This window comes from Colias croceus, chromosome 28 (genome assembly GCF_905220415.1).
Source record: "Colias croceus chromosome 28, ilColCroc2.1".
NCBI classification, from domain to species: Eukaryota; Metazoa; Arthropoda; class Insecta; order Lepidoptera; family Pieridae; genus Colias; species Colias croceus.
In genome coordinates this window covers 4878378-4898755 of record NC_059564.1, presented here as the reverse complement: position 1 = coordinate 4898755, position 20378 = coordinate 4878378, and the positions used below count along the sequence as shown (strand labels likewise).

The window sequence follows — 20378 nt, the reverse complement described above, 5'->3', positions numbered from 1 at the left end:
GTATTTAAATTATTTTTCATTTTAAAACTTTATCATGTAACATATAAACTTATAAACTTAAAATTATTAACTTTTTGAAACACCATCATTTTAGACATTAAGTTCGAAATTTTAAAGCAAACTACAGAAACATCTAGTATAGCCAAGAATCTGCTATGTTTTACATAATATATTAATTGTATATTATACACAACAAGCATTCCGTGTGCGGCTTCGCCCACTTTGTCTAAAACCTAATAAATTATATACTAAAACCTTGCTCTTTAATCACTCTATCTATATAAAAACCGCATCAAAATCCGTTGCGCAGTTTTAAAGATTTAAGCACACATAGGGACAGAGAAAGCGACTTTGTTTTATAATATGTAGTGATATCACTTGTACAATCAAACATAGGTACCTACTTAGATTCGTAGAAATTAGGCTCAAAACTACATCGACGAAAACATTAAGCCCCGATTCTTGGAGACTTTTATCTAAGCAATTTTGAATACAAAAGTAATTAATGATTTACATTTCCAACTATTCAAATCAACTATCAGTAATGAATCATCATTTTAATTTTAATAATTACACGTGTGTGAAAAGTTTTGTGAAATCAATCTATACTTTATTAAGGTATTAATATTATATAAAGCTGAAGAGTTTGTTTGTTTGAACGCGCTAATCTCAAGAACTGGTCCGATTTGAAAAATTATTTCGGATCACCGAAAGAATTTTTCAAATCGCTATCATAGGGTATAGGTATATACCACAGAAATGGCAACTATGCGAGTTCTTCGAAAACGCGAGCGAAGCCGAGGGCGGAAAGCTAGTTGTTCATATTATTTTTATTCAGGCAACATAGACCCACAATTATACATTTTACACAAATTTTAATTCCACACAGATTTTATTAGATTAATTATATTAGTTTATCACTACATAGTATAAAACAAAGTCGCTTCTTCTGTCCCTATACAGGGTTACTTGTAAAACACCAGCAACCTCGCAGGACAAGATAGCTAACATCATAAGTAACAACATTTGTTCAACGACTTTTGGCATAACGCAATAAATTATTTTTAAATGATTTTTTAAACTTTTATTGTACTCTCCTAACATTTGTAAGTCTATGTTCTATTTCATTATCGGATGAACGACGCGACGCCCCCTTCCCCCTCTCGTTCGCTTCTTGTTTACATAATTCTTGGGAGGCGAAGAGTTTATAATATTCAAACGGAAAATTAAATGAATATTTATTTTTCTGTGAAAATAAAATCTAATAAAAATAACTGCGTTAAAAACAACCGACTTCAAAAACGGAAAAGTAAGAAATAAAAAAGATTTGATATTATTAATTACTACATATTATTTTTATGTGCTATTTACTAAAAAGGTTTGATGTCGGTGCATGGGCTTAATACTAAGTGCTTAGTGTTTGGCACCGACTTCAAACCTATTTAATAAATAGCACATAAAAATAATATGTAGTAATTAATAATATCAAATCTTTTTTATTTCTTACTTTTCCGTTTTTGAAGTCGGTTGTTTTTAACGCAGTTATTTTTATTTAATACTTTTTAGTGTATTTTTCAACACGAATCAAACGAGCCCAAACTCGATAAAATTGAGTCAATATATTACTGAGTTCCTATGGCCACCTTCCGATTCCATCATCAGATCAGCTCCATGTCATGATAATGTTTCATCGCTATCCAATTTACATTCGTATACAAAATTTCAGCTCAATCGGTTACCGGGAAGTGAATCAAAGTTACTTGCTACATTGAAATTAAGTCATCGAGTACAGACAAAAATGCTCATAAAATAAAAACTACTAGGCCTAGCCGAATAAAATTTTTATGGGACCAATTCGACACCATCCCGCATCGAACAAAAAAAGAATCACGTAAATCGGTTCAGAAACCTCGGAGTAATCGGTGTACATACATAAAAAAAAAAAAAAAAAAAAAATATACCGGCCGAATTGATAACCTCCTCCTTTTTTTTGAAGTCGGTTAACAAATTACCAAAAGTCGTAGAACAAATGTTGTTACTTATGATGTTAGCTATCATGTCCTGCGAGGTTGCCGGTGTTTTACAAGTAACCCTGTATACATATATTCAAGATATTAAGAAAACTTACCTACCTACCATGATAACTTATCTAATGTAACAGGACATCTCTCATCTCTTCTATATTTATATTTTTCTTACAAATATCAAAACATTTTCTTTAACGAGAAAAAAAATCACTCCAATGCGACTGTGATTCGAAGAGCAATCTGTAAATAAACTCGAATATTTACGTATTTGTTACGCATTATTATCAAAATCGATTTTACGGTGACACTAAAGTACTTAATTAGCTGAAATTTGGATTAAAAAACGAAAATGTATTATCGAAACAGCACTAATATTATACAGATCATAATTAGGTTGACATTACTAGTGTTGTAGCGACGACAAGCCAATTTAGGAGTTATCGAATTTCAAGTGTAGCCCAAAGAAAGTTCACACGGTAACTCGTATATAAACAGTTCGTGCCCTATGCACGGACAGTCACGGGCTTGTCGGGACGCGGGTGGGTCGCATTAGGTCGAATATTAATTACATACGGATAAATATATGTAGTTAACGAAATATAACCTTTGCGTAGTAATTTCATCTTTCATTACACCCGCACATAACAAGCCCCTACATTGGTGACTCTAACATTGGTGACCCTACCAACAGTGTTATTATGTGACATAATAACAATAATACTAACTATCCTACTAATAGGTATTATAAATGCGAAAGTTTGTATGTTTGTTTATTCGTTACGCATAAACTGCTGAACCGATTTCCATGTAATCTGGCACACACATAGAGGGTACCTACGACATATCCAACTTTTTATCCTGAAAATCCTACGGAAAGTGTAAACTATGCGGGTTTTCCTTTGACTACGCAAGCGAATCTGTGGGCGACAAGCTAGTACCTAGGTAATATTACAAATGCGAAAGTAACTCTGTCTTATTGAAACTTAAGCCACCTTAAGCTTGACATTTTTGCGTATAGGAAACATGCCTTAATTTTTATAAAAAACTAGCGGTGCGCCCCGGCTTCGCACGTGGTACATATTCATGTTTTCTCTACATAAGAACCATCCTCGTACTTCAAGGAATATAATAAAATAGTTTGGAAAATCCAAAAGTGCACGCCTCATAATCTCATCCTTTACAATAAAATTGATTATTTATAAAGAGTACGTGACTATAAATATAAAAAAGAAATAAAATAAAACATTTGGAAAAGTAAAGAAAGCGGTACCGTAATAATTGAGCTATTTTTCTTGTGGCCCCACCTAGATGTGAAACTGCGCAGGTTTAAGGGACTGACTACCAACTTATTTTTTTAAACCTTGGCTTATAGTATAAAGAATCGAGTTTATAATGGTGAATTTTGAGTACACTATAAAAAAAAAAAAAAAAGTCGATATTTTTTTTGTTTATTTAATAACAATTAAACCACATCGAATCAGACCCTGAAAAATGAAAGGGTTCTATTCCTGAGCATACTCAAGCGTGAGAGAAAAAAAAAGACTCGATTAGTAAAGTATTTCGGTCGCTATCGTGTTAACAAGAAAATCCTCCGCACATACCTACAGACACACGGACGTCCAAGACAGAACTTTTTTTAACTGTTTTTTAACTAGTTTAAATAACAAAAATGACATCAAAAATATCATGAACGTTAAAAATAGTGTTTTTTCTTAATATGTGTGTGTGTATATGTATTATCTTACAAGTGCAATGTATGATACATAAAGACATTTTAAGTTTGAAAAATCAGATGTTTTGCGCGAAGTGACAGTAGTACCCACCTCAACGCTTCGCTTATGAGGCGTGCAAAATAGGATTAGGATAGGATAGGATAGACTTCCGCGATAAATGAGCTATCACTGAAAGAATTTTCAAATCTGTGATAACATGTTTTGAAAATCTAGCCGTTGTCACTCGTAAATAGTTTATTAAGCAACTAGCTGTGCCGCGCGGTTTCACCCGCGTGGCTCCGCTCCTGTTGGTCTTATCCTGATGATAAATAGCCTATATTACTCGTGGATAATGTAGCTTTCGAATGGTGAAAGAATTTTTAAAATCGGTCCAGTAGTTTATGAGCCTATTAATTACAATCAAACAAACAAAGTTTTCCTCTTTATAATATTAGTGTGGATTTTCATAATGGTATCTGTAGGTACTTCTGGAGATTACCTATTATGTGACGCCTCAGCTAGACAACGACTGACGAAATAGTTTAGTATCGAACTCAACAGTGAAATGTTTTCCATACATTACGCAGTTATTCTTTGTATTTGATAATATTTATAGATTGATGCGTAGGTAATTGCTTCATAATCGTTGTCCTTTAATATTATCGTAATACACTTATATCTTTTCCTGTTTTCCGTATTTTTACTATATTTTCTTTCTTTTTCAAGTTATCCTACAATATAATTATTTGAAGAATTTAATTCATTGTTAAAAATACCAAAAATCTAATCAAAATTTGCACATTTCCGAGTAAAGGGGTTGACATTTTATTTACTGCTTCGTATTATAGAGATTAATGATAAAATTTGAATCGAATTAATTCGACTTATCTTGTATTATCTATAGTTAAGAATATATAATAGCGTTTTGTTTGTTTTCTGCAGTTGAAAATAATTTTTAGTAATTAATAGTGTGTTTTTTGACAAAAAAACTTCGCGTCAAAATCGACGCTATGTATAGTGAGTATCCATTTTATTTTTTATTTTATTAAAATAACATTAGTGCAAGTGTATTAGTGTGCGGATAAATAGTGTGCTTACTTTAAAAATACGTTTTATTTATTAAAAAATATATTGCATCACTTTTTTAACGGCTTATAAGTGTGATTAAAGTGATAATATTAACGTAGAGTAATATAACAATATTTTACAAAAACAAAATAAAATACTTATATCTATTGTTTTTCGTTAACTTCAAAAACAAAAATAAATATTTGAGCTTAAATTATTTTGTACACTGTATGCCATACAAATTACAATTACTTAAACAAATTTATTTAAAGTGTGATAAAAGCATATAATATAATAGTTGTTTTTAAAATAAAAACAAGTTATCTATAAGTATTATAAAAATGAATCCCAAAATGTGTTGGTAAGCGCATAACTCGAGAACGGCTGAACCGATTTCGTTAATTCTTTTTTTATAATATTCCTGGAAGTACGAGGATGGTTCTTATGTAGAGAAAACGTAAACATGTACCACGGGCGAAGCCGGGGCGGACCGCTAGTTAATCATAGAAATAAGCTCAATGCTTTCAAACCAATTTGAAACACAACTAAAGCTCTGCATCATTCATTAATTCATTTGACAATAACCAGAAAAATAAAACAGTTTATTCCTTCGTTTAATCGTAATAATATTATGTAGGGCTTTCTAAAGTTATAATAAACTAGTGGTCGGCCCCGGCTTCGCCCGTGGTACATATTTCACAATAAAAGGTAGCCTATGTCCTTTCTCGGGTATCAAAATATCTCCATACCAAATTTCATGCAAATTGGTTCAGAAGTTTAGGCGTGATTGAGTAACAGACAGACAGACAGAGTTACTTTCGCATTTATAATATTAAGTATGGATTTATAAATGGATCGTGTAATTTGATAACATAAAAGCACACAAATACTAACTTGCCTCATTCTAAAATACTAACTGTGAAGCCTCTTCCTACTTAAATTATAAATGCGAAAGTTTGTGAGGATGTGTGTGTATGTGTGTTTGTTACTCTTTCACGCAAATACTACTGAACCGATTACAATGAAATTAAGCACACATATAGAGGGTAACTTAAATTAACACATAGGATAGGTTTCATCCCGGAAATTCCACGGGAACAGGAACTATGCGGGTTTTTCTTTGAAAATGTTTATTATATATCTAATATTTTTTTATAATTTGACGAATATAATTGTAATTTTAAATTTGTAATTGTAATACTTTTTTACCTATATAATGTTATTAAATTTCTTGAATTTTTTTAATGTAATTCATAAATTGACGAATTGTAATCGTAATTAACATTTTGCACGCTGTAATGACCTATAATTAGAGGTGCAGAAGATCATGTACTTGTATTAGATGTAACGAATGTAATCTGTATCCTCTGTCGGAAATTCTAAAATAAATAAATAAATAAAACGCGGGCGAAACCGCAGGTGGAAAGCTAGTATGAATATAAAGATAGGAGAATTCAATTATAATCCAATATTGTAAGTACAATCTAAAACGACGTTTAATCTATCATTATCTGTATTTTCAAATAATTGATAAAACATGTTTGGAATTATTTAAAACATATTTCTTTGTTTTTTGATAAAAACTGACAAGATTATAATAATAATAAGATATGGATTATTATGTACTTGTACCAAGTTAATGAAAAATACATGCTTAATGACAATTAGTTTTTATCATCATCATCAGGCCATATCTATACTAATATACTAATAATAAAGAAGAAAAGTTTGTATGTATGTATGGTTTTCACGCATAAACTACTGGACCGATTTTGATGAAATTTGGCATAATCCCTGAGAAAGAACATAGGCTATCTTTGATTGCGAAATATGTACCACGGGCGAAGCCGGGGCGCACCGCTAGAGCTAGTACCTAATAATAAAATGTTCCCACTGCAAAGGGACACATGCCTATGAGGGTTCAGGGGCCGTATTATAACCTCTTATTATCAGACAGTTTACGCCGTGAATTTACTGTTCAATTCACGGCGTAAACTGACTGGAAATATGAGGTCATTTCCATCATCCACGCTATCAAAACATTTGTTTTCTGAGGATTGTGAGAAAGTTTGTGAGGATGGATGGCTGTTTGTTATTCTTTCTCGTAAAAAGTACCTACTGAACCGATTGCAATGAAATTTGTTATGTAGGTAACTGAAGACCCAGAATAAAACATACTTTTTATCCCGGAAATCCCACGGGAACGGGAACTCGCGGAAGCCGCGGACCTATTTATAATTAAACTAGCTTGCGTAGAAAACTTAACAATTTATATACTAAAACCTTCCTCAAGAACCACTCTATTTATTAAAAAAGCTGCATCAAAAGTCGTTGCGCAGTTTTAAAGATTATATACATAGAAGGACGAACAGACAGCTACTTTGTTTTATACTATTGATAAAAACAGTAGTTAAAGTTGATATCAGAAAAGTACCGATTCTATAAAGTATATATTGTTAACGATAATTTTGTATTTAATACACATATAATAAATATTTTTTATATCCTCTAAAGATAAACAATTAAATACGAATGTTTTACGTGAAATAAAGAAAGACTAGTAGGACATAACACTTAACAGCAATGATTTGTTTATTTTAATATTATATCGCATCATTTGATTGCTTTTATTAAAATTTAGCTTTACCTGTATGTTTGTTTGTTCGAATTCAAAATTATTTACGTCTATAAGTAACAAATGGTCATGAACTAATATGTGATTGGAGCAAATCTTGGAGCAAATAAAATACTTGTGTAAGGAGGTTTCGCTCTTCCTTATTATTTTATTTTCTTCATAATACACGGGTATCGCTATAAGGATGATACCCGGTCCTTTGGAAGGCTTACATTGGGACACAGGTCCAACACGCAGAGGCCCTTTAGAGAATTTAATGTGTTGTGGGACACCAGCCGCAGCCTGCCCATGGCTGCACTATAGAGATACAGCCCTGGGCAGTCCGCGGCCAATGTAGGACTATTGCAGAAAAATGGAAATGAATAAAACTGGGTTATGGGAGGGGGTGTTAGATGGACTGGTATATTGGGTCTATGGGGACTATGGACGTCTGCCTTTTCAATATTAAAAATTGAAAACTATGGCAGACGGTGACTCGCCAGTTCGGTCGATGGGCTCCCAAAAAGGTTACCGATAGTGGCAACAAGGGGGCAACATCAGCTGAACGGCTAGGGTGTAGAGAGGTGCGGCACCGGTTTCACCATCGCGAGCCCGCGGGCCCGGAGCGGGTTTCCCCGCTATTGCGCCATTAGACACTTCCACCCCCGAGCATATAGCTCTGGCGGCTCCACTCTGGACGGCCAACAAAGGCAAGCCAGAGGTGGGGGATTCTGAACCTCGTCATTGTTCACTCCGAACTGCCACCGGGACAGCCCAGAGGTGAGGACAGGGACCTCCCCCGGGAGCGCTCGGTTCCCGCGGGGTCGCTACTCCCCGACACCTCGCCACAAGGTGCCCTGCGGGGTGACTGACTGCACGGTTGGGATATCTATTGTAGATATGCCAGCCGAGGGCGATGGGGTCGTCACATCCCTACGCCTTTATTTTCTTTATTATTATTGGCGTGTTTGAACTTTGATGTAAACTTTTTGGATATTTCCCGTTTTATTTTTTTTTAAAGTTATTATTGTCATTTTACTTATTAAGTTAAGGGCTTTCGATATCAGTATAAAGTTTTTTGATATCTGCAATCTTAGAGTATATATACTATCTATAGAGTGCGAACAACCAAGTGGGAACAGTAGGCACAGGTGGGAACAACACGACGTTCCCGCCGCGAGCGCTCGCAGTCGTGGTTGAGTGCTCACGAAGTGCGTTGCTCTGGATTTTTTTTCATATTACGAATAAACATGGTGAAATGTGCTGTTCTATCTTGCAAAAACGATACTAGAAAATACACAAAATTGAAATCCACTATCACATTCCATCAGTAAGTCGATTGATAGACTTATTTTTATGAAAATAAATCTAGCATCGCGGGGGTGAAGGGTAGGTGAGAGGCGGACACGCGCAGGCTTGCTCGCGCGCCTCACTGCCGCCACGTGATCGTAGTGATGTGACCTGACCAACGCTGTACTCGATATAAAGTTTACTAGAAGAACTATATTTTACAAATTATTTATTTAACTTAAAATTTAAAACTCTTTTAAAAATGTATTATAAATATATTTGTGGTGTGTTTTGTATGATACACTTTCTAATATTATGAATGCGAATGTAAATGTAAAGTATGTAGTGTAAATGTAAAGTATGTAATGTTACGATATATTTTCTGAACCGCTAAATTTTGATAGTAGAATGGATAAAATTAAATAAAAAAATTATTAATATTATTTATTATTTTAAATTATTAATTATTTGTTAATATTTTTTACCATTTTTAAAACATTATTATTATGGTTTGATTTATTATTAAAGAAATAGCACTAAACCTGATCTTTTATTTTATTAACTTTATTATTTAAAAAGTACTCACGTTTTTCTGATATTCCAATTAAACATATTTTTTTAAAGTACTTATAATTAATACAAGAAAATTTCATATATAATATTTAATATTCAAATGGAATAAACAAACTTTATTCAGTTGGTAGACAAATTTAAAATTACATATTTATACTTTATTCGTATATTTTTCCTTTAATAACTTATTGAACATAAAATTTACTTATGATACATATTTATTTACATAACTTATCGACAGTTCAACACGCAATTGATACCTACCCATCCCTATTTGTCACACACACATCTATATAGTATCTATAGCTCATCTGCCTACGATGCGCAATAAGCAATTTGTGCAATACACTCGCTCTATACTATTGTAATATTATATACTCTAAGTCTGCAATAGTTACGGAATAATCGCCTGTGCACACTTTACGATTACACCCTGTATATTTATTTATTTCTTTATTTATATCAGGCAGCATTGCCCATATATTGTTAGTAGTACTTATTCTAGTGTTAGTAAAACTACATATACTTATTTTTAGATTTTAGAGTTATTAGCCATTTTTTATTGATAAAATTATGTACATTATTGAGAACTTTTAAAATACTATTATCATTTTTATTAATTCTATCCCTAATTGAAAAAATTTTTTTCCTTAATATATCATAAAAATCATCTACTCTGTATAATACAAACATATGAGATGCACTACAAAAACGTGGCAATCCCATGAACATCCTGAATGCATTATTGTATTGTACTCTAAATGTGTTCATTGTTTTTCGTGTATGCTTCACCCACAAGCTACTTGTATAAAACGACTGACAATAGGTTGTGAACAATAGCTTTTTGACATTCCTACTACATTTTTTAAATCTTCTTATTATCATGTTTGCCCTAACTGATAGATTTCTTCTCTCCCTCTCTATATCCTCGTCATCACTCAGAGTGCTGGTAACGAAATGTCCCAAATATTTAAATTTACTTACATTAACCAACTCTGTTTCATTAAGATATATCGGAGGGACGCTGTCAGGACCCCGCCCCGACCGAAACACCAAAACATTGCTTTTTTTTTTCATTATAAAGTAACCCATGTTCACTTGCATATTTCTGACAGATTCCCACCAACACTCTGAGTCCTCTGATTGAGGGACTGAGGAGAACCATGTCATCTGCATAGCTCAGATTATTAATGTTAAATCCTCCAATATGACATCCGACATGAGTCGCACTCAGTTCCTCAATCAGGTCATTAATATACAAATTAAACAACAAGGGAGAGGTTAAACCACCCTGTCTTACTCCACAATTTAGAACGTAGGTATCTGAGAGTGAATTTTGCCATTTTACTACATTCTGTTGATTTTGATACCAAAACCTCAAAATGCGAATAATGCTATCTGACACACCAGACCTTTGCAACTTGCCCCATAATTTATCATACACCACACGGTCAAACGCTTTACTTAAATCGAGAAAGCATGCATAAACTGATGTTCTTCTTTCTGTGTAATAAGCAATACAATTTTTTAAAGAAAATATAGCCAAATCAGTAGAAACATTAGGCCTAAATCCAAACTGTCTATCATTAAGTTGTATTTTATCCTGTAAAGATGGTAGCAAAATCTGTTCAAATACTTTTGAGAATACAGTTGCTAAAGATACTGGTCTATAATTATTAACATCTGAATGATCACCCATTTTGTTTTTTATTATAGGGACAACTGTTGTCCTCATAAATTCCAATGGCAATACGTTATGTTTTATAAAATAATTAAACAAAGTAGTTAATACTGTGATCAGAGAGGGTCCTGCATACATTAAATGTTCAATATTTAACTTATCATGGCCAGAGGATTTACCTCTCTTAACACTTCTAAATGACCTTACTACATCAACATCCTTAATTACAAAATCTACCTGTTTACAAAAATTAATTTCAGAATATAAATTGTTCACCGCTAATGAGTCAACATGAAAATGCATTTTAAAGTTATTTGCGATTTTCTTACAATTACTTTCACAACCGATAGTACTAGGGATAGACCTAGTCCCGTTACATGAATTTGTGATACGCCAAAATATATATATATATATATATATATATATATATATATATATATATATGTGTGTATAGCAAGCATTTTAACGCAAACGATTTACAGATATACTTTTACCACTTTAAAATATTGTGTGTTTTTGTAATTAATTGTACGAATTATTAATTAAATGGGTTTTTACGTATCGCACTTGCCTAGCCGTGTTAGAGATTAAGATTACATTTATCAATTCTATCACAGTCAATTAATAGATAATTATTTGCTATTAATTATCTGAAATTGGAAATCAATTGACTTCCTGTAAACCTATTTCAATTCATTTCAAGGACGTTTTACAGGAAAAGAAATGAAAGAATTATATATGAAATAAACATTTATTTTACCACATAAATACATTAATGTAATAATTTTATATTTTGAAATGAAAATGAAATGAATGTATTTATTGCTACAATAATTTGGATACAAAGAAACTTAAAATCTACTTAACCTAATAACAAAATTGAAATAAAATAGAATAAAAAAAAAACAAGAAAATTATAAAAACGTGTTTTTGTGGCAAAAGGCCTAGACTCAGCTATGCTGTTTGACTCGAGAGTACTACAGCGCTGATTTTCAGTCTGGCCTTGAGTTGAGGTTCGCCGCCAACAATCTGCGTACGTAATTATCTACTATATACTTATATTTAACCAAATTTTATATTTAACCAAAGGCTCCATGGTTTCACCCGCGTGGCACCGTTTCTGTTGGTCCTCGGTGAATGGGCTATCTAACACCGAAAGAATTTTTCACCGAAAGTAGTTCCTGAGATTAGCGCGTTCAAACAAACAAACATACATACTCATCAGCTTTATAATATTAAAAATATAGATTTCAAGTAGGTACATAATATTATAATCAAGTCGTAGTATCTTTTAAACTGCTAACAATTCTAAATTTCAACTCTACATGGCTCTACATTACAAACTACTTTTTCTACTTACCTCCTGTCTGCTCTGTCTAAGTGTTATTTACATATATAAATATATTATTAAAAAAATTATATATGTATGTTTATCAGCCATTTGGTTTCCTTAATACAAGCAAGTATGGGATCAGATCGTGCCGTGTGTGAAAATTTTCCTGAAATATTTATTGAAGTGAAACTTCTTTAGGCGCGTTGAGAGTAACATTTCAATGTCATGGCAATACCGTCACGTCATGGAGTAAGGCAACGGTTGACCGCCTCCTTGGTACAGCGGTTGAGCGTAGCACCGAGGGGTCCTGAGTTCGATTCCCCGTGGAGAAGAAGGCCCGTGGAGAAGAAGGCCTGCTTGTCCCTAAAGAATATCGATCAGTAAAACAGATACCTATATAATGCATCTGCCCCTTACCCCATTATATGGAGACTTCACACACTATATGGAGTAAGGCGACAACTTTGAATCTCGCCAAAGAAGTTTCACTTCTCACACATGTACTCGGCACAAACGCTCTTTTTTAACTATATTAATTATTTTTCAGTAAAGCTCTTGTTACTGGGCATCGTAGGGCTCGCCTACGCTCACCCGAGTGTAGAATGCCCTACGGATGGCAAGCAATACCTCCTACCTCATGAATATGACTGCTCCAAGTTCTATTCATGTGTGCGAGGAAGGAAGCATAATCAAGCGTACGACTGTCCTGTGAACACGTTGTTTTCTTTTGAGAAACAGGTAAGTTTTTTATAATAATTATCGGTTTTGTGAATTTGACTCGTTTTAACAAATAATTATTTAGTGGTTCGTTTGAGCCATGTAAATTAAGACAGTGAATTCGTCACAAGTATGTGCAACTTTTAACAATGATACTCGTACTCGTAGTAGAAAAATTCAGTGTTTTTTTTTTATAGAAACTGGCTTACCGCCCGCGGCTTCGCCCGCTTTGTCTAAAACCTAATAAATTATATACTAAAACTCTCTTGAATCACTCTATCTATTAAAAAAACCGCATCAAAATCCGTTGCGTAGTATTAAAGATTTAAGCATACAAAGGGACATAGGGACAGAGAAAGCGACTTTGTTTTATACTATGTAGTGATATTGCAGATTAACATTGAACGGTAGGTACCTACTTACTCTTATCAGCAATTTTGATAATTCCTTCCGCATGTATTTTTATAATTACAAGGATAAAGCTTGGTTATCTATGCTTTATAGTTATTTTAAAGTAACATAAACATGAATAAAATTGTAATATTACAGCATATGTAACTAAACTCCTTTACAACTGCTACATCGATTTTTATAAAATTTTTGTTGTTCTATAGATCTAAAATGTTAAAAATATGTACCTAATGACGTGACCTAATGAAGTGGTAAATGTTAAAAATATGTACCTAATGAGGTTTCAAAAGTGCTTCTAGAAGAAGTCTAATTGAATAAATAAATGTTTGAGTTTGAGTTTAAAAATCAAACATGAAGGTAAATTTATACCACTTGGTAATGGATTGAATGGATAGGATGTAATTATAAAGTTTGTTGGATCAGCTAGTAATCCATTAATATTATAAATTAGAAAGTAACTCTGTCTGCCTGGCTGTTACTCAATCACGCCTTATCTACTGAACCAATTTGCATGAAATTTGGTATTTGCTATTTTGATACCCGAGAAAGGACATAATATGCTACTTTTTACCCCGGGAAATAGGATAGGTTTTATCCCGGAAATCCCACGGGAACGGGAACTATGCGGGTTTTTCTTTGACAGCGCAGGGAAGCTGCGAGTGGAAAGCTAGTTTACCATAATTAAAGAAACAAGCAGTAGGATAAAGAATGTCATACCGGTAAATTTTATTAAAAAAACAATTTTAAAATCACTATCAAAAAAGTGACTGATTCACATTTATAATCCGTCGATAATTAATTTTAAATCTTTAGGATTTATTGATAAATGGATTATAATAATGTTTCGCAAAACGAATAGTGATACAATCAAAATGTATGGATTTGTTAGCATTTATCAAGTGCGTGTTTTTAGCGTAAGGTAATCAAAACCTACAGGGTACTTCCCGTGTACGCAGAGTCTTGAAATTTGGTAAAATACGCCGTCATATGCCACAGATAAAACTAGTTGCGCTCTACGGTTTCACCCGCATTGCTCCGCTCCTGTTGGTCGTAGCGTGTTGTTATATAGCCTTCCTTGATAAATGGGCTATCTAACAACGAAAGAATTTTTCTAATCTGACCAGTAGTTCCTGAGATTAGTGCGTACAAACAAACAAACTCTTCATCACGCGTGAACGGGTGGACCAAGTTCGATAATACATTTTTTTATTTTATTCCTTGAAGTGCGAGGATGGTTTTTTATGTAGAGAAAACGTAAATAGGTATGTACCACGGGCGAAGACGGGGCGGATGGCTAGTAAAACAATAAAATTAAGATAATACAGTACCTACCATAAGTACTACTATTGTCATGATATAATATGCTGAGGGCCTCGCCGTTTAGGTAGTTTAGGTTTTTATATAGCTATTAATTTTTTTGCTTAATTTCGTGTTATAGTTTTTTTTCTATGTTTAGGTTTACAAACTCAAACATTTATTTATCCAATTAGACTTCTTTTAAAAGCTCTTTTGAATCGTCATAACATTTTTAACATTTACCACCGATTCGGAAGGCATAGTTGCTCTTTTAAAATCATGTCAATATTACAATTCAATTTCACATAATTATTTTTTGTATTGATTATCTAATTAAATGATTTATTTTTTTAATCTTATTTTTGACTCATTTAATTCCAGACTTGCGACCAACCCCATCTAGTAAACTGCGTCAATTCGGTTCGCAGTACAGCTACGTTGGGATGTCCCACTCATTTCTTTGGTGTCCTTCGGCTACCACATGAAAATGACTGTGGAAAATACTACAATTGTGTGCAAGGGAATAGAGTTCTTATCAATTGTGAAGCTGGCAAACACTTCAATGCTGTGACACAGGTAGGATTTATTTTTAAAGTAAAACATCTTCATCATCAAGAAAAATTTCAAGGTCGCGTCATGGTAATACTGTTACGTCATGGAGTAGGACGACGATTTTGCTATCTTTCCATCTTGCCAAAGAAGTTTCACTTCTGACACGTGCGCTCAGCATTTCGTTTCCACGCTCTTTTTGAAAAGTATCTTATTTATTATCCACGTTACCCTCTTAAGTGTGTGCCAAATTTCATAAAAATCGATCGAGCCGTTTTTGAATGAAGGTGTAACAAATAATCAAACATACAAACTTACAACATTAGTACTATGTATTCGCTTCGTTTCTGCTAGAGCAAACGTCTTTGAATCTTTTCAAAAGTTTATAAGTTGTTAACCTATTGCAAACAAACAAATAAATAGCATACAATTTAAGCTATATGAATATCTAATAATAATTAATTTCGTCAAAAGTTGTTTTATTACAATTAATTAATATTTGCACATACAATATTTAGTGGCAAAATCTTATGACATAATAATAAAGTTATATACCTAATTAATCGTATTAAATTACTCTCATGTATAAAAATAAAACTTATCTTTGATTTCTACGAAAATACAATAAAATACTCTACACCTATTAGTAAAAAACGACACTTTATCAAAACATAAGTAATATTTTTTTCAAATATACTTTGTAAACCCTAATATAACATTATGACAATCATTTTTGCCAATAAGCATTTAAAATTACTTTTACAGAACTGTGAAGATCCAGGCAAAGCTGGGTGCGATCCCAGATTAGGTCAAGATGGAGAAGATGGTCAGGATGGGCAAGATGGCTTTGGTATCGGTGCTGGTATAGCCGGTATTGGTGGTTCTGGGGGCCTCAGTAATGGCGGAAACGGGGGAAACGGTGGAAACGGTGGGAACGGCGGTAATGGAGGCAGTACACACACCAATGGTGTTGAGTTACTCGCGAACGGATGCCCTGTTGATTGGAGAATTGAACAGCTCTTACCTCATCCTGATTGCACAAAGTTCTACCAGTGTGTCCACGGAAGGAAAGTAGAAATGCCATGCGCTCCTACTACGTTCTTCAACTTTGAAAGCCAGGTAACTAAAATATGAATCAATTTTGAAATTAGTTGAAAACAATAGAATAAAACTTGAGAGATAATTACTAGCAGTCTTATTTCTGAACTAATTTTGGCTATAATAAACGGTTCAATTCATGTTTTACTTAAAGAAAACTATGCTACGGAAGTTTCGAACAAATATTTATATTAACTAAATATCATCTACGATTCGTGAAACAAAATCTATTAACTAAGCTTAGATCTTTTTTTGCAAGTCGTATCGAGATATTTTGTATTCATGTTATTTTTAATGGTTTTAGGGAAATTATTTATGTAAATATTAAATAAAATTGGTCCAAGTACACTGGCTTGCCGTATACCATATGTAACAATGTCGTTTCGATTTATATATTTATTCACGACTTTGACAAATCCGCTATAATTGTGTATATTGCTTACGATCAGTATATACAATTGAATCAAATTCAAAATTCCATATCTTCCTAGTTAATTTCGTAATACATTATGAATCACACAGTCAAAAGCTTTCGTTAAATCCCTTTATATTGCTTTTATTGTCTATGCTTATCATAATTCGTTTTAGAAAATTGATGAATGGTCATATTAATAGATTTTTCTTTTAAAAATAATTATTGAGATTGTTACATAATATACATATTATGATATTACTGCTATGACTGATATAATAAGTAGGTTAGTTGATGTGTCTTTCTTTCTTAGTTTACTAACAAAATTTGTGCAATTTTTTCACCTGTCGATTATTTTTTGACAAGTAGGTAGAATTAGTATCTGAATCTAGACCGTATTTCTACTTTTTTTTACTAGAAATAAATGGGATAAGGAAAGAAACACTGCATATTATCAATGACAATTTAATTATTACAATTTTTCTTTATTTTCAGCGATGCGACGCTACTCAATGCAATCCTGGTGCGGCAGATTCAGGAAACAATAACTGTAATAACAATGGAAACAATAACTGTAATAACAATGGTAACAATAACTGTAATAACAATGGTAACAATAACTGTAATAACAATGGTAACAATAACTGTAATAACAATGGTAACAATAACTGTAATAACAATGGTAACGATAATGTGAACGATGCCGGAAATGGTGGCGATGGAGGCAATGGTGGAAACGGAGGAGATGGAGGAAACGGAGGAGACGGTGGCAATGGTGGAGATGGAGGAAACGGAGGAAACGGAGGAGATGGAGGAAATGGAGGAGACGGTGGAAACGGAGGAGATGGAGGAAACGGGGGAGACGGAGGAAATGGAGGAGACGGAGGAAACGGAGGAGACGGAGGAAACGGGGGAGATGGTGGAAACGGAGGAGACGGAGGAAACGGAGGAGATGGTGGAAACGGAGGAGATGGAGGAAACGGTGGTGATGGTGGCAACGGAGGAGATGGAGGAGATGGAGGAAACGGAGGAAATGGAGGAAACGGGGGAGATGGTGGAAACGGAGGTGATGGTGGCAACGGAGGAGATGGAGGAAATGGGGGAGATGGTGGCAACGGAGGAGATGGAGGAAACGGTGGTGATGGTGGCAACGGTGGTGATGGTGGAAACGGAGGAGATGGAGGAAACGGAGGAGACGGAGGAAACGGAGGAGATGGAGGAAACGGTGGTGATGGTGGCAACGGTGGTGATGGTTGAAACGGAGGAGATGGAGGAAACGGTGGTGATGGTGGAAACGGAGGAGATGGAGGAAACGGAGGAGACGGAGGAAACGGAGGAGATGGTGGAAACGGTGGTGATGGAGGCAATGGTGGAGATGGAGGAAACGGAGGAGATGGTGGAAACGGTGGTGATGGTGGAAACGGAGGAGATGGAGGAAACGGAGGAGACGGAGGAAACGGAGGAGATGGTGGAAACGGTGGTGATGGTGGCAACGGAGGAGATGGAGGAAACGGTGGTGATGGTGGCAACGGAGGAGATGGAGGAGATGGTGGAAACGGAGGAGACGGAGGAAACGGAGGAGATGGTGGAAACGGAGGAGACGGAGGAAACGGAGGAGATGGTGGAAACGGTGGTGATGGTGGCAACGGAGGAGATGGAGGAAACGGAGGAGATGGAGGAAACGGGGGAGATGGTGGCAACGGAGGAGATGGAGGAAACGGTGGTGATGGTGGCAACGGAGGAGATGGAGGAGATGGTGGTGATGGAGGCAATGGTGGAGATGGAGGAAACGGAGGAGACGGAGGAAACGGGGGAGATGGTGGAAACGGAGGAGACGGAGGAAACGGAGGAGATGGTGGAAACGGTGGTGATGGTGGCAACGGAGGAGATGGAGGAAACGGTGGTGATGGTGGCAACGGAGGAGATGGAGGAGATGGAGGAAACGGAGGAGATGGAGGAAACGGGGGAGATGGTGGCAACGGAGGAGATGGAGGAAACGGTGGTGATGGTGGCAACGGAGGAGATGGAGGAGATGGAGGAAACGGAGGAGACGGAGGAGACGGAGGAAACGGGGGAGATGGTGGCAACGGAGGAGATGGAGGAAACGGTGGTGATGGTGGCAACGGAGGAGATGGTGGAAACGGAGGAGACGGAGGAAACGGAGGAGACGGAGGAAACGGAGGAGACGGAGGAAACGGAGGAGATGGTGGTGATGGAGGCAATGGTGGAGATGGAGGAAACGGAGGAGGTGGTGGAAACGGTGGTGATGGTGGAAACGGAGGAGACGGAAACGGAGGAGATGGCGGAAACGGAGGAGACGGAGGAAACGGAGGAGACGGAGGAAATGGTGGAGACGGAGGAAACGGAGGAGACGGAGGAAACGGTGGTGATGGTGGAAACGGAGGAGACGGAGGAAACGGTGGTGATGGTGGAAACGGAGGAGATGGCGGAAACGGAGGAGACGGAGGAAACGGAGGAGACGGAGGAAACGGTGGTGATGGTGGAAACGGAGGCGACGGAGGAAACGGAGGAGATGGTGGAAACGGAGGAGATGGCGGAAACGGAGGAGACGGAGGAAACGGTGGTGATGGTGGAAACGGAGGAGATGGTGGAAACGGAGGAGACGGAGGAAACGGAGGAGATGGTGGTGATGGAGGTAATGGTGGAGATGGAGGAAACGGAGGAGATGGTGGAAACGGTGGTGATGGTGGAAACGGAGGAGATGGCGGAAACGGAGTAGACGGAGGAAACGGAGGAGACGGAGGAAACGGTGGTGATGGTGGAAACGGTGGTGATGGTGGCAACGGGGGAGATGGAGGAGACGGAGGAAACGGAGGAGACGGAGGAAACGGGGGAGATGGTGGAAACGGAGGAGACGGAGGAAACGGTGGAGATGGTGGTAATGGCGGTGGTGGTGGTGGTGGGGGCGATGGCGGTGACGGTGGACAGAACCCAGAGAACCAAGACCAAAAGTGCCAAGAAGATTGCCACGTACCGTTCTGGAGGCACGAAACCGACTGCGACAAATTCTGGAGATGCAAGGGTGGCAAAGCAGTGCTTGGTATCTGTTCTACAGGCCTTTTCTTCAATCCAGAAAAGCAATCTTGTGACTATATGTGCAATGTTGATTGTGTGAGGAAAGATATACAGTCCAAGCCTACATTTGATGGTCTGGAACTCTTTGTACCCTGGGATAAGGTAGACAGTCTTACGGAACTTGCCAAGAAGGATAAAATTCATAGATACAGTAGGGGAAGCTATTAAGGGAAGATAAACAAGTAAGGGTTTCCGAATTGAGCATGATGTTAAGAATGTCTTAAAACAAAACCTTGTTATTTAGATTTATTTGGTCTTCAACTAATCTGTAATGCTGCTCAAATTCTTATATTATGTGACATAAGCTGTATCAAATCAATTCTCAGTTCAGAAACGGGCCTGTAAACCTGGATTTGTAAATATTTAAGTGCGTTTGTAACGCGTCCTTTAGAGGGAATGTTATATTATTGTAAGATACCTCAAACATGTAAATTATTGTTTTTATAAAAAATATATTTTCTCATTGCATATTTTATTAATATAATAAGTATTAAGTAAAAT

General features: G+C 35.8%; 4 protein-coding genes across 4 annotated transcripts in view; 3 read left to right on the top strand and 1 right to left on the bottom strand.

The window, feature by feature from the left end:
- The window catches only part of LOC123703959 (mucin-17-like), a 56334-nt gene extending 54169 nt beyond the window's left edge, over positions 1–2165 (bottom strand). The window contains exon 1 of the mRNA XM_045652174.1: positions 2133–2165. Within this exon, the coding sequence (XP_045508130.1) occupies positions 2133–2139 (7 nt within the window). The 5' untranslated portion in view covers positions 2140–2165. The remainder of the gene's footprint in view (positions 1–2132) is intronic.
- A 5737-nt stretch (positions 2166–7902) lies between these two features.
- LOC123703958 lies at positions 7903–16405 on the top strand. The gene is made up of 4 exons (XM_045652172.1): positions 7903–7948; positions 12846–13036; positions 15104–15298; positions 16037–16405. Exons 1-4 carry the CDS (start codon positions 7903–7905, stop codon positions 16403–16405), a joined length of 801 nt encoding a protein of 266 aa, XP_045508128.1.
- A 1076-nt stretch (positions 16406–17481) lies between these two features.
- LOC123703957 (110 kDa antigen-like) lies at positions 17482–18300 on the top strand (the record flags this gene model as incomplete). The annotated part of the gene is made up of 1 exon (XM_045652171.1): positions 17482–18300. A coding segment is annotated over exon 1 (819 nt), but the record flags the coding sequence as incomplete, so codon positions are not given.
- An 825-nt stretch (positions 18301–19125) lies between these two features.
- LOC123703956 (110 kDa antigen-like) lies at positions 19126–19521 on the top strand. The gene has a single exon (XM_045652170.1). It carries the CDS (start codon positions 19126–19128, stop codon positions 19519–19521), a length of 396 nt encoding a protein of 131 aa, XP_045508126.1.
- The last annotated feature ends 857 nt before the right edge of the window (positions 19522–20378 follow it).